At 43.6% G+C, this 16,748-nt stretch overlaps 2 protein-coding genes across 11 annotated transcripts in view; one reads left to right on the forward strand and one right to left on the reverse strand.

Annotated features, from left to right (window-relative positions):
- The window catches only part of lrp1ab (low density lipoprotein receptor-related protein 1Ab), a 116,576-nt gene extending 106,752 nt beyond the window's left edge, over positions 1–9,824 (forward strand). For 2 of the 4 annotated variants that reach the window (XM_027144513.2, XM_047806924.1), the window contains exons 83-90: positions 12–173; positions 405–576; positions 685–786; positions 1,693–1,766; positions 1,855–1,948; positions 6,689–6,727; positions 7,341–7,485; positions 8,024–9,824. In XM_027144513.2, coding sequence (XP_027000314.2) covers positions 12–173; positions 405–576; positions 685–786; positions 1,693–1,766; positions 1,855–1,948; positions 6,689–6,727; positions 7,341–7,485; positions 8,024–8,161 — 926 coding nt within the window. In that variant the 3' untranslated portion in view covers positions 8,162–9,824. The remainder of the gene's footprint in view (positions 1–11; positions 174–404; positions 577–684; positions 787–1,692; positions 1,767–1,854; positions 1,949–6,688; positions 6,728–7,340; positions 7,486–8,023) is intronic. The other 2 variants (XM_047806925.1, XM_047806926.1) reach the window with 1 other exon arrangement.
- Positions 9,825–10,340: 516 nt separating this feature from the next.
- The window catches only part of fmnl3 (formin-like 3), a 49,661-nt gene continuing 43,253 nt past the window's right edge, over positions 10,341–16,748 (reverse strand). For 4 of the 7 annotated variants that reach the window (XM_027144535.2, XM_027144534.2, XM_027144541.2 and 1 more), the window contains 3 exons: positions 16,502–16,625; positions 14,946–15,081; positions 10,341–11,981 (listed from right to left, as the gene is read on the reverse strand). In XM_027144535.2, the coding sequence (XP_027000336.1) occupies positions 14,990–15,081; positions 16,502–16,625 (216 nt within the window). In that variant the 3' untranslated portion in view covers positions 10,341–11,981; positions 14,946–14,989. Of the gene's footprint in view, positions 11,982–13,149; positions 13,196–14,945; positions 15,082–16,501; positions 16,626–16,748 lie in introns of all 7 variants that reach the window. The other 3 variants (XR_003440383.2, XM_027144536.2, XM_027144537.2) reach the window with 3 other exon arrangements.

Raw genomic sequence — 16,748 nt, forward strand, 5'->3', positions numbered from 1 at the left:
TTGTTGTGTAGGTGCCCCTACGTGTCGCTGCCCGACAGGCTTCACTGGACCCAACTGTAACCAGAACACATGCAAAGACTACTGCCAGAACGGAGGCAGCTGCACCGTGAGCCTCGGGAACCAGCCCATGTGCCAGTGCTATGAGGGCTTCCTGGGAGATCAGTGCCAGTACAGTGAGTGTCCAGGCCCGGTTCCCTAAACGGGCCTGCGGTGCTTATTTTTTAGTCATGTTAGTCATCAAGAAAGATTTTAAAAAAAAGGTATCACAGCTGCTACACGCAGTTGTGAAATTTGGGAAATGGACATCTTATTGTCTAAACGCTGCCTTTAATTTAATGCTGCCACATTTATACTATTTCAGTACATTTCTTCTCTCTTCCTGATGCTTGCGTCTCCTCCTCCAGGCCCCTGTGAGAATTTCTGTGAGAACGGAGGAACCTGCCTTGAGACAGCGAATGGCACCAAACTCTGCCGCTGTCCCTCGAAGTTCCTCGGCCCCACCTGCAGCCTGGACAAGTGCATGTACTGTGGCCAAGGCAAATGTCTCCCTCATTCCTCTGACGGAGTGGTATGCAGGTACAAATCCCATTTCCTCCGACAGTGGCTATAACTCACTATCACTCTGTAATGTAGTGGGGATTAGTGTTTAGTGTTTGTTCTAATGTTATCTAAATGTTTGTGTAGCTGTGCTAATGACCAGATTCAGCCCAGCTGCTACAGCTGCAAAGACTTCTGCATAAACGGCCAGTGTTTGTTAGACCAGCGCACCATGCTCCCGTATTGCAAGTAAGTACAGCACACTTGTGTACACGACTGACTGCATCACACATGCACACTGTTTACAGCTTCATTGTCTAGACCTCTCTTATTCTCCTGATTGCGTGTCCTGTGTCTTGTTCCTGTCCCCTAGTGTGTGATGCATTGGGCTGTCTTTGTCCTCTTGTCTCCACTCTCATGCATTCCGTAGTTCTCTCTCTCTCTCTCTCTTTCACTCTGTCATCCTCTCGTCTCGTTCTCGTCTCCGCCTGTCCTCTGATGGATGATTGATAATTTTTCTACTTGTCTGCAATCTCAGTTCCATCTGCCACTCATCCTGTTCCTCCATTTCCTGACCTGTAGAGTTCACTGCACTTGTCTTCCATGGCACTGGGACGTGTCTTTCTGTCCTTGACAATCTTGGTTATTTAATTACACTGGTGTCAGTTCAGCTGTAGAAGGAATCTGATTGCTTGTATCCCAGTATAATCCCAGGAATAAATGTATAAATAAATGTATTTAACTCTCAGGGGAACGAAAACCATCTGTAGCCTAAATGTTGCTCACGTCCCAGAAATGAATGCCATATTTTAAGCATGTGCCGTATTTGAGTTAGCAATATGTAAGAAGTATTAATGTTTCTTTTTTCATCCTCATGTCTTTCACTTTGTCCCCTTTCTGCTTGAATATTTGTTTTTATACTTTCTACAAAAAACCCCAAGAAAACTGCTGTATATCTATCTGACGTACTGTAATATGGTATCATCTGGGTTGCCAGATCTTTAATAAGATAGCAGCCTAAATGGTCTCACACACCAAACTGTCTGCTGGAATTTCAGCAATGTGTAAATAAGCCATCATAAGGTTGGTCATAACTGGTGGCCAAATGTTTTATTTTACCGTTTCTCATGCATGTGTTTGTGTGCACGCTTGCAGGTGTCCTTCAGGCTGGATTGGCTTTCGCTGTGAGCTCACTGCTTATTCTACAGGCTCAGGAGACTCCTCTAACAGTAAGTTTGTGTGTGTGTGTGTAAATCATCATCACTGAAGTAGGTGGGACCACTGGAGCATTCGCTAAAGTGTTCTCTCTGTACACAGATGCGTTTTCTGTGATCATCCCTGTGCTGTTGATACTATTACTGGCTTTGCTGGTGGTTGGCGCCATCTTGTGGTATAAGAAGAGAATGCGTGGGTGAGTAGCAGCTCTTTTCATGACCACACCGAGATGAGGAGATGGGCATCTTTGTCTCTCACATATACAGTCCTCCAGCTCTTTTTGCTGACCAGGTTCAGCTCACATACCACCTCAGCTTTACAGCTTTTGCACTGATTGCACTCAACTCACTAACTCACTCACTCACTCTGCTTAGTTACTTATTCATTCACTCGCTCAGTCACTCTGTATACTCTGCTCTGTCACTCTGTATACTCTGCTCTGTCACTCTGTATACTCTGCTCTGTCACTCTGTATACTCTGCTCTGTCACTCTGTATACTCTGCTCTGTCACTCTGTATACTCTGCTCTGTCACTCTGTATACTCTGCTCTGTCACTCTGTATACTCTGCTCTGCTCTGCTCTGTCACTCTGTATACTCTGCTCTGCTCTGCTCTGTCACTCTGTATACTCTGCTCTGTCACTCTGTATACTCTGCTCTGTCACTCTGTATACTCTGCTCTGTCACTCTGTATACTCTGCTCTGTCACTCTGTATACTCTGCTCTGTCACTCTGTATACTCTGCTCTGTCACTCTGTATACTCTGCTCTGTCACTCTGTATACTCTGCTCTGTCACTCTGTATACTCTGCTCTGCTCTGCTCAGTCACTCTGTATACTCTGCTCTGCTCTGCTCTGCTCAGTCACTCTGTATACTCTGCTCTGCTCTGCTCAGTCACTCTGTATACTCTGCTCAGTCACTCTGTATACTCTGCTCTGCTCAGTCACTCTGTATACTCTGCTCTGCTCTGTCACTCTGTATACTCTGCTCTGCTCTGTCACTCTGTATACTCTGCTCTGCTCAGTCACTCTGTATACTCTGCTCTGCTCTGTCACTCTGTATACTCTGCTCTGCTCTGTCACTCTGTATACTCTGCTCTGCTCAGTCACTCTGTATACTCTGCTCTGCTCAGTCACTCTGTATACTCTGCTCTGCTCTGCTCTGCTCAGTCACTCTGTATACTCTGCTCTGCTCTGCTCAGTCACTCTGTATACTCTGCTCAGTCACTCTGTATACTCTGCTCTGCTCAGTCACTCTGTATACTCTGCTCTGCTCTGTCACTCTGTATACTCTGCTCTGCTCTGTCACTCTGTATACTCTGCTCTGCTCAGTCACTCTGTATACTCTGCTCTGCTCTGTCACTCTGTATACTCTGCTCTGCTCTGTCACTCTGTATACTCTGCTCTGCTCAGTCACTCTGTATACTCTGCTCTGCTCAGTCACTCTGTATACTCTGCTCAGTCACTCTGTATACTCTGCTCAGTCACTCTGTATACTCTGCTCTGCTCAGTCACTCTGTATACTCTGCTCAGTCACTCTGTATACTCTGCTCAGTCACTCTGTATACTCTGCTCAGTCACTCTGTATACTCTGCTCAGTCACTCTGTATACTCTGCTCTGCTCTGCTCAGTCACTCTGTATACTCTGCTCTGCTCTGCTCAGTCACTCTGTATACTCTGCTCAGTCACTCTGTATACTCTGCTCTGCTCAGTCACTCTGTATACTCTGCTCAGTCACTCTGTATACTCTGCTCAGTCACTCTGTATACTCTGCTCTGTCACTCTGTATACTCTGCTCTGTCACTCTGTATACTCTGCTCTGCTCAGTCACTCTGTATGCTCTGCTCAGTCACTCTGTATACTCTGCTCTGCTCAGTCACTCTGTATACTCTGCTCTGCTCAGTCACTCTGTATACTCTGCTCTGCTCAGTCACTCTGTATACTCTGCTCAGTCACTCTGTATACTCTGCTCAGTCACTCTGTATACTCTGCTCTGCTCTGTCACTCTGTATACTCTGCTCAGTCACTCTGTATACTTTGCTCTGCTCAGTCACTCTGTATACTCTACTCTGCTCAGTCACTCTGTATACTCTGCTCAGTCACTCTGTATACTCTGCTCTGCTCTGTCACTCTGTATACTCTGCTCTGTCACTCTGTATACTCTGCTCAGTCACTCTGTATACTCTGCTCTGCTCAGTCACTCTGTATACTCTGCTCAGTCACTCTGTATACTCTGCTCTGTCACTCTGTATACTCTGCTCTGTCACTCTGTATACTCTGCTCTGCTCAGTCACTCTGTATACTCTGCTCAGTCACTCTGTATACTCTGCTCTGCTCTGTCACTCTGTATACTCTGCTCTGTCACTCTGTATACTCTGCTCAGTCACTCTGTATACTCTGCTCAGTCACTCTGTATACTCTGCTCTGCTCAGTCACTCTGTATACTCTGCTCAGTCACTCTGTATACTCTGCTCTGTCACTCTGTATACTCTGCTCTGTCACTCTGTATACTCTGCTCTGCTCTGTCACTCTGTATACTCTGCTCTGCTCAGTCACTCTGTATACTCTGCTCTGTCACTCTGTATACTCTGCTCAGTCACTCTGTATACTCTGCTCTGCTCAGTCACTCTGTATACTCTGCTCTGCTCTGTCACTCTGTATACTCTGCTCTGCTCAGTCACTCTGTATACTCTGCTCAGTCACTCTGTATACTCTGCTCTGTCACTCTGTATACTCTGCTCTGCTCAGTCACTCTGTATACTCTGCTCTGCTCTGTCACTCTGTATACTCTGCTCTGCTCTGTCACTCTGTATACTCTGCTCTGCTCTGTCACTCTGTATACTCTGCTCTGTCACTCTGTATACTCTGCTCAGTCACTGGTTTTACATTTTGTAATCAGTGGCTGTACTCAGTCTGTTTGTTCATTACTGCCTCAATCACTGACTCACTCTGTGCACTCCCTCACCGACACACTCTCTGCACTCCCTCACTGACTCACTCTGTGCACTCCCTCACCGACACACTCTCTGCACTCCCTCACTGACTCACTCTGTGCACTCCCTCACCGACACACTCTCTGCACTCCCTCACTGACACACTCTCTGCACTCCCTCACCGACACACTCTCTGCACTCCCTCACCGACACACTCTCTGCACTCCCTCACCGACACACTCTCTGCACTCCCTCACCGACACACTCTCTGCACTCCCTCACCGACACACTCTCTGCACTCCCTCACAGACACTCACTGCACTCCCTCACCGACACACTCACTGCACTCCCTCACCGACACACTCTCTGCACTCCCTCACAGACACTCACTGCACTCCCTCACCGACACACTCACTGCACTCCCTCACCGACACTCTCTCTGCACTCCCTCACAGACACACTCTCTGCACTCCCTCACAGACACTCTCTCTGCACTCCCTCACAGACACACTCACTGCACTCCCTCACCGACACACTCACTGCACTCCCTCACCGACACTCTCTCTGCACTCCCTCACAGACACACTCTCTGCACTCCCTCACAGACACTCTCTCTGCACTCCCTCACAGACACACTCACTGCACTCCCTCACCGACACACTCACTGCACTCCCTCACCGACACACTCTCTGCACTCCCTCACAGACACTCACTGCACTCCCTCACCGACACACTCACTGCACTCCCTCACCGACACTCTCTCTGCACTCCCTCACAGACACACTCTCTGCACTCCCTCACAGACACACTCTCTGCACTCCCTCACAGACACACTCTCTGCACTCCCTCACAGACACACTCTCTGCACTCCCTCACCGACACACTCTCTGCACTCCCTCACTGACACACTCTCTGCACTCCCTCACAGACACACTCTCTGCACTCCCTCACCGACACACTCTCTGCACTCCCTCACAGACACTCACTGCACTCCCTCACCGACACACTCTCTGCACTCCCTCACCGACACACTCTCTGCACTCCCTCACCGACACACTCTCTGCACTCCCTCACTGACACACTCTCTGCACTCCCTCACAGACACACTCTCTGCACTCCCTCACCGACACACTCTCTGCACTCCCTCACCGACACACTCTCTGCACTCCCTCACAGACACACTCTCTGCACTCCCTCACAGACACTCACTGCACACACTCACTGCTCACCTACTCACTCTCATTCACTCACACTGAGAGCTGAATGACATTCACTCACTGTATTCTGCCCAGTCACACATTCACTCACTGTATTCTGCCCAGTCACACATTCACTCACTGTATTCTGCCCAGTCACACATTCACTCACTGTATTCTGCCCAGTCACACATTCACTCACTGTATTCTGCCCAGTCACACATTCACTCACTGTATTCTGCCCAGTCACACATTCACTCACTGTATTCTGCCCAGTCATACATTCACTCACTCAGTCAGGTTTTCTTTTAGACTACACAGAGAATCTCTCTCACACACACCTTTCTCTCCTCTGTCTGTCTGTCTTTTGCTGCCTTGTCTTTCTATCTGTCTCTCTTTGTCTGTCTGTCTGTCTGACACTGGCTCTCTTGGAAATTGGGCTCCTTGAGGTTTTTTGAATGGTTGAGCGTTCGCTTGCTTTAGGGCTTTCTGTTTGGACTTTCTGATTAGGGGACACATTAAAAAAGATTAGATATCCTAAGTCCTAAAAGGTTATTTTAAAGGCTTTTCCAAAATTCTTTGTCTGTCTTTTGGTCAATCTACCAGTCTGTTGGTGAGCTGGTCGGTCTGTCTGTCTGTCTCTCTCTGTGTCTGTCTCTCTGTCTTTTGGTCTCACTGTCTATTGATCTATTTATTGATTCTTATCTATTTATTCCTAACTTGTATCTACTTGCCTCTCTCTCTCTCTCTCCCTCGCCCTCTCTCTCTCTCGTGTGTGTGGGGGGTAACTGTGTGTCTCTGTCTCCCAGGTCTTTGAGGCGGGCCAAGCCCAGCTCCAGATGTTTGCGGTAACTCTAACTCTTTAACAGCAGGCCTCCATTTTCCACATGTCCATCTGTTCATCCTTCCTTCACAGTGTTACCAGCCCATCTGTGTGCTTTTCTTACTTTCTCTCTTACTCTCCATTTCTCTCCCTCTCCCGTTTCTGTGCCGTGGTGTTCCTGTGCTTCTGCCTAGACGGCGTGTAAGAAGTGTCAGTCAGCTGTGTTCGCTGACGGCCGATTTACATGGACTGGCTGGATGCAGCGCTGAGCTGTGTTCTGTTTGTCTGTGTCCTTGCTGTCCTGTGCGTGTGTGTCGGTGCGAGTGCGTAGTGGTGTTGTGCTTGTGTGCTGTAGCTGATCTGTAGTCGGTCTTTGTCCTGTGGATATCCAGCTTTCTGAGCCAGCAGCGTGGACACACCCTCTGGCAGTGTTCATCTGAAAGCTACTGGATCTTCTTTCAAAGTGATTGTGTGTGTGTGTGTGTGTGTGTGTGTGGTAGACGTCTGTGACTAGTTTGGGTCCAGGCCTCCTCAACATTGTGTAAAGTGTGTATTCTTAGGCCAACTGTTAGGTAGAAATGTGCTTTTTGAATATATTCTAACTGTGTGTGTGTGTGTGTGTGTGTGTTTGTGTGTAGTGCTAAGGGATTCCAGCACCAGAGGATGACCAACGGGGCTATGAATGTAGAAATCGGGAACCCTGCGTATAAGATCTATGAGGGAGAGCCTGATGATGATGCCGGAGAGCTACTAGACTCAGACTTCACTCTGGACCCAGACAAGGTGATCATCATCTCCTGCCACAAACAGATTCCCTTTATAGATTTGTGTCGGTGTGAATTTTAGCAACGAGCCAAAGACTGCCAATTTTCTGTGTGTAACAAGGTTTCACTGGGTGTTTGATGTTTATGACAGAGATGATGATGAGTTTGTAGCAGTCATTTCCTGCAATGACCAATGCTAAGGGTCGTCCCGTAGAGTCTGACACGGTGTCTTAGTTTAAGCTGTTTAAGTTATTAGACTATTAAGGAACAAAGGAAACCAGTACTCAGGGTGTGAGATTCTTTTGTCACTGTACTGTTGTCGCTTCTTGAACTCAGATATCATCCCAAATCCTTGAACGAGAACTCCGAGCCGAAGGAGTGTTTTCTTTGTAAAACACCCCCCCCCCCCCCCAGCTTCTAATCAAATCTAGCATTAATGTCACTGGGGGCGGAGCTTATGATCCTGAGATTTCCCTTACGTCTTACAGTACTTCTGTGTAAGTAGCTATGTCACTGTGCCCTAACCGCACTGTCTGCCTTTTCACCCCCGCCTCCAGCCCACGAACTTCACCAACCCGGTGTATGCTACGCTCTACATGGGCGCCCACAACAGCCGCAACTCTCTGGCCAGTACGGACGAGAAGAAAGAGCTGCTGTCTGCAGGTGATGAGGACATGGGCGACCCGCTGGCATAGAGCTGCCTGCACCAAGCTGTGCCGACCTGTCTGCCCACTCACCCACCTACCTGCCCACCCAAAGGCCCTCATGCCTTTACAACATCGGAAGAAAAGCAACAAGAGAGCGAGAACACTGTACAAAAATGTTAAAAAAAAGGAAAAAAAAATGAAGGACTACTTTTGTATGTGATTGCAGTATTATATTTTATTCTTTCGGTCAGAAAAAAAACAAAAACATTTTTCTATGCCCACATTTTTTTTTTTTTTTTTTTTTTTTAAAAAAGACCTTTACTCACTTAGCGATCCTTCCTTCCCCCTCCCTCTCTGTCTCTCTCTCCCTCTCTCTTACCCCTCCATGTAGCTTCTACCTCTGTGCTAAATGAGAACGCAAACAACCGTAACAGCTATGGAATTGTTTTGGGTTTATTTTTCCTTTTTTTTTTTTTTTAAGAATTGTATAGAAGTCAAGGAAATAGCCAAGATCTATTTTTTTTTTTGTGTGTGTGTGTCGTCAGTGAACAAGTAAGGGAGAGGAGGGGGCGGGCTCAAGCCCAATCCCTATGATGGTACCAGATCTGTTCGTATGCGTATTGGTGCTGCTGGAGGACTGACTGGAGGAGAGAGAGGTCTGGGTGTGTGTGTGTCAGGCAGATTTGTCTTACCCATTGCACAGATTTGATTTTGTATCTATTTCCATCATATCCATTTTAACACGAGTGTGTGACATGTACGCAGGAAGGAAATACAAGCAGGTTGGAACTCGCCCAGTGCTTTTAGAGATTGAAGATGAAGGAATGAATGAATGAAAGTGTTGAAAGTGAAACAACATTTTTTTTTTCTAAACAAGAACATTCCAGGATGTGTATTTTGTGGCCCGTGTGGATGCGAGTGTCTCAGCAGACCATGGAAATGATTCGATTGGATTAGGAAAGAAAAAGAGACTGTTGATGCGTCTTCCAGGAGATCCGGGACCACGAGGACAAAAACGAGGAACGGATCGTTAAAGGGATTTTTTTCACAGGAGTGATTTTGCAGACCACTTCTTCTCTTTGATGGGAACTGAAATCTTTCATTTTTAAATTTATTTTATTTTAATTTTTTTTTTTTTTTGCTTTTAATAGTGCAGTAACATTTTCTTTAAAAAAAAAAAAAAAAAAGCTCTGTAAGTGCATTCTGCTGTGTGTGTGTGTGTGTGTGCGCGTGTGCGTGTGTGTGAGAGTCTTACAGACTCTGTTGCCCTCCTGCCCAGACTCACTGCCTCGCTGCTACCTGTTGGAAAGTGAACTTCTCCACAGACTAATGCATGTAACACAAAGGTAACATGTTAAGTGTTCACTCAGCATCCACCTTCTGCTTCATTTGTAAACCATCCATGTAATTTAGTGATGTCTGAAGTCCTTGTTTTTTTGTTTGTTTGTTTGTTTTTAATCATAAACTGCTTACACACAAAGCTACAGCCGTTCCGGTACTCCTCGTTTATTGTTTTAATTATAATTTTTTTCTTTTTATATATGCAGAATAATTAAACTGCTTTTTATAGTAGAAATGCATGGTGGCTCAGCCCTTCTTTTGGAGAGACAGAGTAACGTTTCACTATTTTTTTGCTGGAGAACTTCATAAACTACAGAAAAGTAACGGATATTGTTATAATTCTGAAATAAAATCAGTGTGTACAGAAAAAGACGTGGCTTCTGGTTCTGCGACTGAAAGGGAAATTATGACTGAAGGTGCTGTTTGAAACGTGTACTTTTTTTTTTCTTTTATAACTAGAAGTCATCAGGAGTTTGGAACGATACCATAGAAAACTTACAATTCAAAATATTGACAAATCGAAAAAACCCAGAGTTTAACTCGGATGTTCAAAAGGGGCCCGAACTCAATACAATAGTGTTTCGCTTACTGGCTATTCAGCCAACATTAGTGCTCATGAGTTTTTAATATATTTCTGCTCAGAAATGTAGTCAGTGTTATAGAATAAATCAACTAATCTGTTGTACAAACTACTATAAACTCCTTTAAAATGGTGAAGTGATATTTATTTTAAGGTTGAGGAAACTTTATGATTTTTTTTTTTTTTTTAAACAATAGCCTATTAAAAAATAAAACGCAGTTCTTCTTACAGCCACCAGAGGCACTACAAACATTACAAACAGCTCCTTTTCCATCTTCATGAGTGAAATCTCAGACACACTGGCGCTCCGGAGCGTCTGACTTTTATTTGTGCTTCCTTTGACAAGTTTAATGGCTAAAGCTGATAACAGGGATGCTGCAAGGTCACACATTCAGAATGATACAGTTTCTGTATGAAAAAAAAAACAAAAATAAAAACATTAAATATTTAAGAGACCCACAGCACAAGGTCTAGTGTTGCTTCTGTTCTGTCCTGCACCTTAATGGCAGAATGTAGTGTATTAGTTCTGACTAGTGCAAAAGGAAGCCTAATCTTCACAATAAAGCCCTAATAGAGGATCGTCAAAACTCCTACAAACCAGTTAAATGCTGATAACTGCTGTTTAGGAAGAAATCCTAATCCTTCTCTTCTTTGGTATGAAGCGGTAGTGGAAAGCAGTGTCGACTTCATGATGCAGGAGTTTTTCTCCACAAAGATACACAATACAGAGGTGCCATGATGGCTAGCAAAAAAAACAACACACCAACTAAAAGGAAAACAATTTAACGATACATTTTGGAATGATTTCGGAGCTCTGACATCTTCGATTAAAAAAAAAATCTTAAATGGTATGGCTAAACTATAAATATTGGCACCCCTGCGTTATGTAAAACACTACTTTTTTTTTTTTTCCCCTTTTTCTTTTTTTTTTTTTTTACAAAAATAACCACCTGGATGTGTAACATGCAGCCTGTAGCTTCAAGTCAAGTCAGCCTTCAATCCCAGGAGCACATTAGTGGTTTCAGAAGACAAAAGAAGTCATTTAAAACCAGTATATACAGACAGACAGAACTGATGTTATCTTAGTATTAACCATGCAAGGCACATAGATGCCTGGTAAAATAACACAGGTCCTCAATAAGCAAAGCTGTCTGCTTGAAATCCATAAGACGACGTACTGTACTTCAAGATAATTGGCTATTTACAGAACATCTAATGTTATACATACAAAAAAAAAGGATCAGTACAAAATTAAACATCTAACATATGTATTGGTTAAATTTTAAAGGAAATAATACTGTCTCGATGGAAAAAAGGCACTTTTTTTACAAACTGGAATAAGACTTGGTCTGTCGAGCTTCACCATCTGATGTTAATAATCATGCTGTTGTGAAACAGGGAGGAATTTAAAAAAAAAGGTGGAGATGTCGGACGTATCGCTCCTCATCAGTAAGAGCCTTGGTTATCGATTGCACATGTGTAGAGGTCCATGTTGTGCTGGCTGTGTGTGTGTGTGTGTGTGTGTGTGTGTGTGTGTCCTCTCTCTCACTCACACACACCCACACCATTCACCAGGAAATGTCTTTTCTTTTTCACCCCAACAAGGCCACACACACACAAACACGCGCGCTTCGTGTGTTTTAGGATACACGTGTGAGTAAAAGGAAAGGGTGGGAACTTTTAAAAGTCTGTGCTTTTGTAGCCTTGCTGAGAGACAGGGAGAGACTCCTCTTTCCAAAAAGGATGAGATTTCCATAAATAAATAAAGGACTCGCCTGCTCAGTTATAAAACAAACGGCGTTTGCTTTGGTCCTGGTCTATGCTCCGTCACTGTGAGGTGCAGGGAGATAAGCGCAGGGTGGAGAGGGGTCAGGGAGGGTCTTTAGGGTCGCTTCCACCCGTTTCGGATCACCGCGTCAGCTCGCAGGAACGGCTGGCTTCGGAGATCTGCGGGTGGGGAAGGGACACAGTTAGAGCAGGGAACACTCCGGTTAACTGGGTGGCACAAAACTGTCTTGAAATAAGGAGCTAATATTTTAAAAAATCGGTTGTAGTTGTTGGCATGCAACTGCTTAATAATTACAATAACATTCTTTAAAAAGACTAAACCTGTTGTAACAATCGCTATTTGTTGTTCGTATTTGGCTTTTCGAGGAGAACATGAAGATATAACGTGAAGTCCATGCACTAATTCTGGTGCTTCATAACACAGTGCTGGTGAATTCTCAAATCTGATTGGTCAGAAGGTGTTTCTAAAGAAGCGCTGAACACTACAGGTACTAAAGTCGTCTCGGGGGGAATCCAGTGTCTGTGACTCTGTAACTGTTCCTGTGTTGTTTCTCCTTAACATTATTGTAGCTGATTTTTTTTTATATATATATAGTTGCTGTACTGTAAGCGATAACAGGAAATATTCTACAGGAAATAAAAAAAAGTTGCTTGTAGTTAAAAAAAAAAGTTAAACAATAAGCAACTGTAATCGTTAACAAATTACTATATTGAAATATCAACTCTATCATCTAAATAATTCCATCATAACTCTATAAATGAAATATCAACTCGATCATAACATCTGTATCCAGAACAAACACACACACAGCATCGGTACATATACTGCAATGTAACATGTCCAAGCGATCAGCAAGCTCTTGGGAGGCTTTTAGAAAGTGAAAATAAATCACCCTGAAGATCTCCGTGATTAAAATCAGCAATTTTATATTGAAGTCATGTGTAGAACTTGCTGAACACCAGAACTCTGCATGCAAGCTATAATCATGAGCAGCGACACTGCAGACATGTTAATGTTCCATGCAACAGGGACAGACAGGACCAGCTTTCTAAAAAATAAATAAATAAATAAAAAAAAGCTTTTCTTGTTCTAATTCCATCAACTTTAAAATAGCTTCAGGTTTCTTGGACCTCATCAGAGTTTCTGATAAATTATATTCTTCATCAGAAACCCTGATGAAGGTTTGATGATGATTCTTCATAATACAAAGCAAAGCAAGTGACTCCACAAAATATTCAAGCACTTAAAAACAAAGTGCTTTTGAATATCGGGCACATTGATACAGCTGCAAAGCATTTCTGCCAGATGCAGTGTTGCCCTTCTTACCCTCCATTTAGTAAAGGCCCACATTTACTCAGCTCGGTCCTCTGCTCTGTTGGAAATGTAGGAGGAACTTAGTTAGTGAGGTGTCAGGATAAATGACAGAAAATGGCTGCGTCTCAAATAGCTCTGGTTCACTAGTCAGGGCACTGATCAAGGAGTCGGGACATTTTAAGGGCTGTCTGTCTCTCTCGGTAACATTCACTCTCTTAAGTAACTAAAGAAAGAAAAATTCTGCAATTTTCTGAAGCCTTTCAGCTTGGGGAAAAAAAGGCAGACGGACTCTCGTCCAACTTTATCTGCAAACGGTAGTAGCTTGAAATTGTAAATTGTAAAAAGATGACTTTATATCTACCAGCTAGCCTACGATTTTGCTCACAAGTGTGTGATTAAACGAACAGATTGTTGTTGTTTTTTTAACATTGACCAACTGAAATCGAGTCATCGGTGTAATTTGTCCTAACCAGTGCCTGCAGTCGTGTGTACTGATTCACTACCTGTGGAGTTTGTCAGCTGATTGAGACACAGCCAGTGATATAACATGAGCATGTTAGGAGAAGTGAAACTGTAAGGACTTTCGCAAATGCCAAATCTCATTGGGTGACACGGCAAGATCGACTGTTGCGCTTGTATTTTATCATTACGGTTTAGCAACACTAGTGAAGTTTGATTAAAGTATTTGTTTGTTTTTGAGGAGAAATACAGCGCATCAGTCTATTCACCAGAGTCCCCATGAAAAGGCTTTTGCTGGTCCGTTCAAAGAACAAGAACATCCCATTTCCCTTCTCATTCATTCAGCTATTTTTCCATCCAAACGTTTCAGAAACGTACATTTACAGCTTCTACTGCGAGAGGTGACGTAATTGTTCGTGAAAACTTTGACAAGTCTCGACTCCACTCACTTTTGCAATCTACTCGCGTGTATAATGGATTTTTTTGCTCCAATTGTAAGAAAAAAATGAATAAGACTGGTGATGCATGACGTTACACCAATATAAAATGTCATAGAAGTTTAGCACAATGTGACTAACGGACTAAAGCTGTCTCTGAAAAGTTCTGTTTAATATATTGTAATTCTGGATGTTCCAGATTAGGAGCTACTTTTAAACATAAGATTATTAGGGGAAAGTAACGGTGCGTGTCCATGTGTTTACAGCCTTTAGATACTGCCCTCTAGTGGCTAGAGCTGTTTAATTGTCCAGAGATATATATATATATATATATATATACATATACATATATATATATATATATATATATGCTGCTATAGTTGCATTGTCACACCTTAGGCACATGATGTAGCTGTGAGTTTGTATTGTGGAGCGAATTTCCAGATCAGATCAAATTAAAAAGGAGCCTTAAACAAATAAATGTGCCAGATTGGTAATGACAATAGTATATCTGAGGTATTTATGAAACCCCATGATTACTGTGCCTTGAAATATACCAAGGATTACAAACTGCAGCTTTAAATATTATAAGGATTAGCTCCATCTTCCTCATCACTACCTCCAGTCCACTATTTTGCTACCTCAGCTACACGGCCGGTTTTAATTCATTTATTTATGTATTAGCATTGAAACCGTAGGATGGAAAGCCTAGTTCAGAGGTCTGACCCAGGATCAGTTCATCGTCATCATCATCATCCATATAACTGATCCCAGACCAACACCTTTCATCCCTACAGACTGAAGATTAGTAAAGGAGTGCTTGCTGGTGTTCTGTGGAGAAAAAGGTGTCTCATGCACGTGTCCCACGGCATGCAGGTTTTTTAAAGGGAGGGAAAAAAAAAAGATCTGAACCTTCTGAATTTGGGACAGGTTTTGAGAGGGAGCTTAGGAAGGGGCTAGCAGTTGGACTCATCATACAGGTTGGTGTCGCAGAAGAAGCGTGAGCCCCGCTTGGCCGTGCGCGCTGTAAACGGCACACTCTTCAACGCTGATGGGAGGGAAGGGAGGTTAGAACAAACGTTAGAGCTGATTTATGATCGTGTGCTCCTAAAGAGAGCCAAACCTTCAGTTCACGTTCCTGTAAACGACCATTACTCCTCGATAAAGCATCGTCAGCCAGTTAAGCATCAGCTCACACTACCACAACATTGTTGATCGAATGGACAGACGGTGATGATTTAATTTTCTAAACGAGCAGCTCCGTAGTTTTGGCTGGATTTCAAATCAAAAGTGTTTGTCTTAATCATTTCTACACCGCCTGTTCACACGGCTTATTAACAGTCAGATGTAAAGCTGTTTATTTGTTTTCAATCATAGGAAGTCTTTCGGAGCTGTATGTTTAGGTCTTATTGACTTTGAGAGGAAAATAAAAGCTAGCAATGGGAGCTGCTATAACATAAGTGATAACAGGAACCACTTTACATGAACACTTAATTCTTAAATTACTGTAAGACCATAAGTGGAATAAAATATTTTTTCATGTGTTATTGAATAATAATCATCTTCATGGTGGTAAAAGGAGTCCTGTCACATCATACCAGCCCCCTCATTATCGCCCTATAACAGCATGCCCCTAGTATCTTATTCCTTACACAAGATCAGGGCTTTGTGGAGGTCGAGGCTTTACTGGCTGCTAAATGATTCTGGTTTGTAAGATTATTTTAGCGTTTTTAAACTCTTCTTGATTTCAAAATTGGAGAGAGAATGTGGACACCATGCATGGAAACCAGCTAATGACTTGGCTGAACCGTTTAACAAGCATGTTTTCTAATGAATATCAGTTTCCCTTCTACTTCTTGGTTAATAAAAGTAGTACTGGCTTAAGGAACTACAATGGGTTCTGTCATATATGGAATTAGCATCTAATAAAGTAGTAACACAAGAGCTGAGGTAAACTTTAGCCTGTGTGAGTCGAATTTGTGTCTGGAGGAAAAATTTTGTATTAGTGCTTGCTTTTAGTACTTTTGTTATTACTTACTAGGATTTAAGAGACACAGACAAAACATTTGGACTGGTTTAGACTAAACAAAAGCATTAGATGAGATTAATTCTTCCCTTTTGATCGCAGTGACAGTGGAAGTCTATACTGAACTACTTTTGCTGCCTTAATCTTCATCAGTAAGGGACTTGGTTATCGATTGCACATGTGTAGAGGTCCATGTTGTGCTGGCCGTGTGTGTGTGTGTGTGTGTGTGTGTGTGTGTGTGTGTGTGTGTGTGTGTGCCTAGATTTGTTCCCTGAGAATGGATTTGATCCCAGTTTGATCCCAGTGTATCAGTATTGTTCACTTGGATGTAGAGGACACTGCGTAGCATAACAGATAGTGCACTGGTGTTGTGAGGAGCCCAGCACCACCACAGTGATCCTGGAGCTGGGAATGATGGGATTTGTAGTCCTATGTTTCCCACCTGTGATGATGTCCTCGATTGTTCCGTCTTTACCCTCGTAGACCGGACGGTGGTCTTTGGCCTGTCGCCGTCTCAGCTCGGAGATGAGCTCGTGCTGCTGCTGCCTCTTCTTCTGAGCTTGCACCTAAAGGAAACAAAGCACAGGCTTTCTACACAGGGTCCGTCTCCACGACTTACTGGCCACTTTATTAGGAACAATTTGACCTCGGTCACTCCGTATCATAGAAACCTGTGGTGATGGAAATAC

This window comes from Tachysurus fulvidraco, chromosome 23 (assembly GCF_022655615.1).
Source record: "Tachysurus fulvidraco isolate hzauxx_2018 chromosome 23, HZAU_PFXX_2.0, whole genome shotgun sequence".
NCBI lineage: Eukaryota > Metazoa > Chordata > Actinopteri > Siluriformes > Bagridae > Tachysurus > Tachysurus fulvidraco.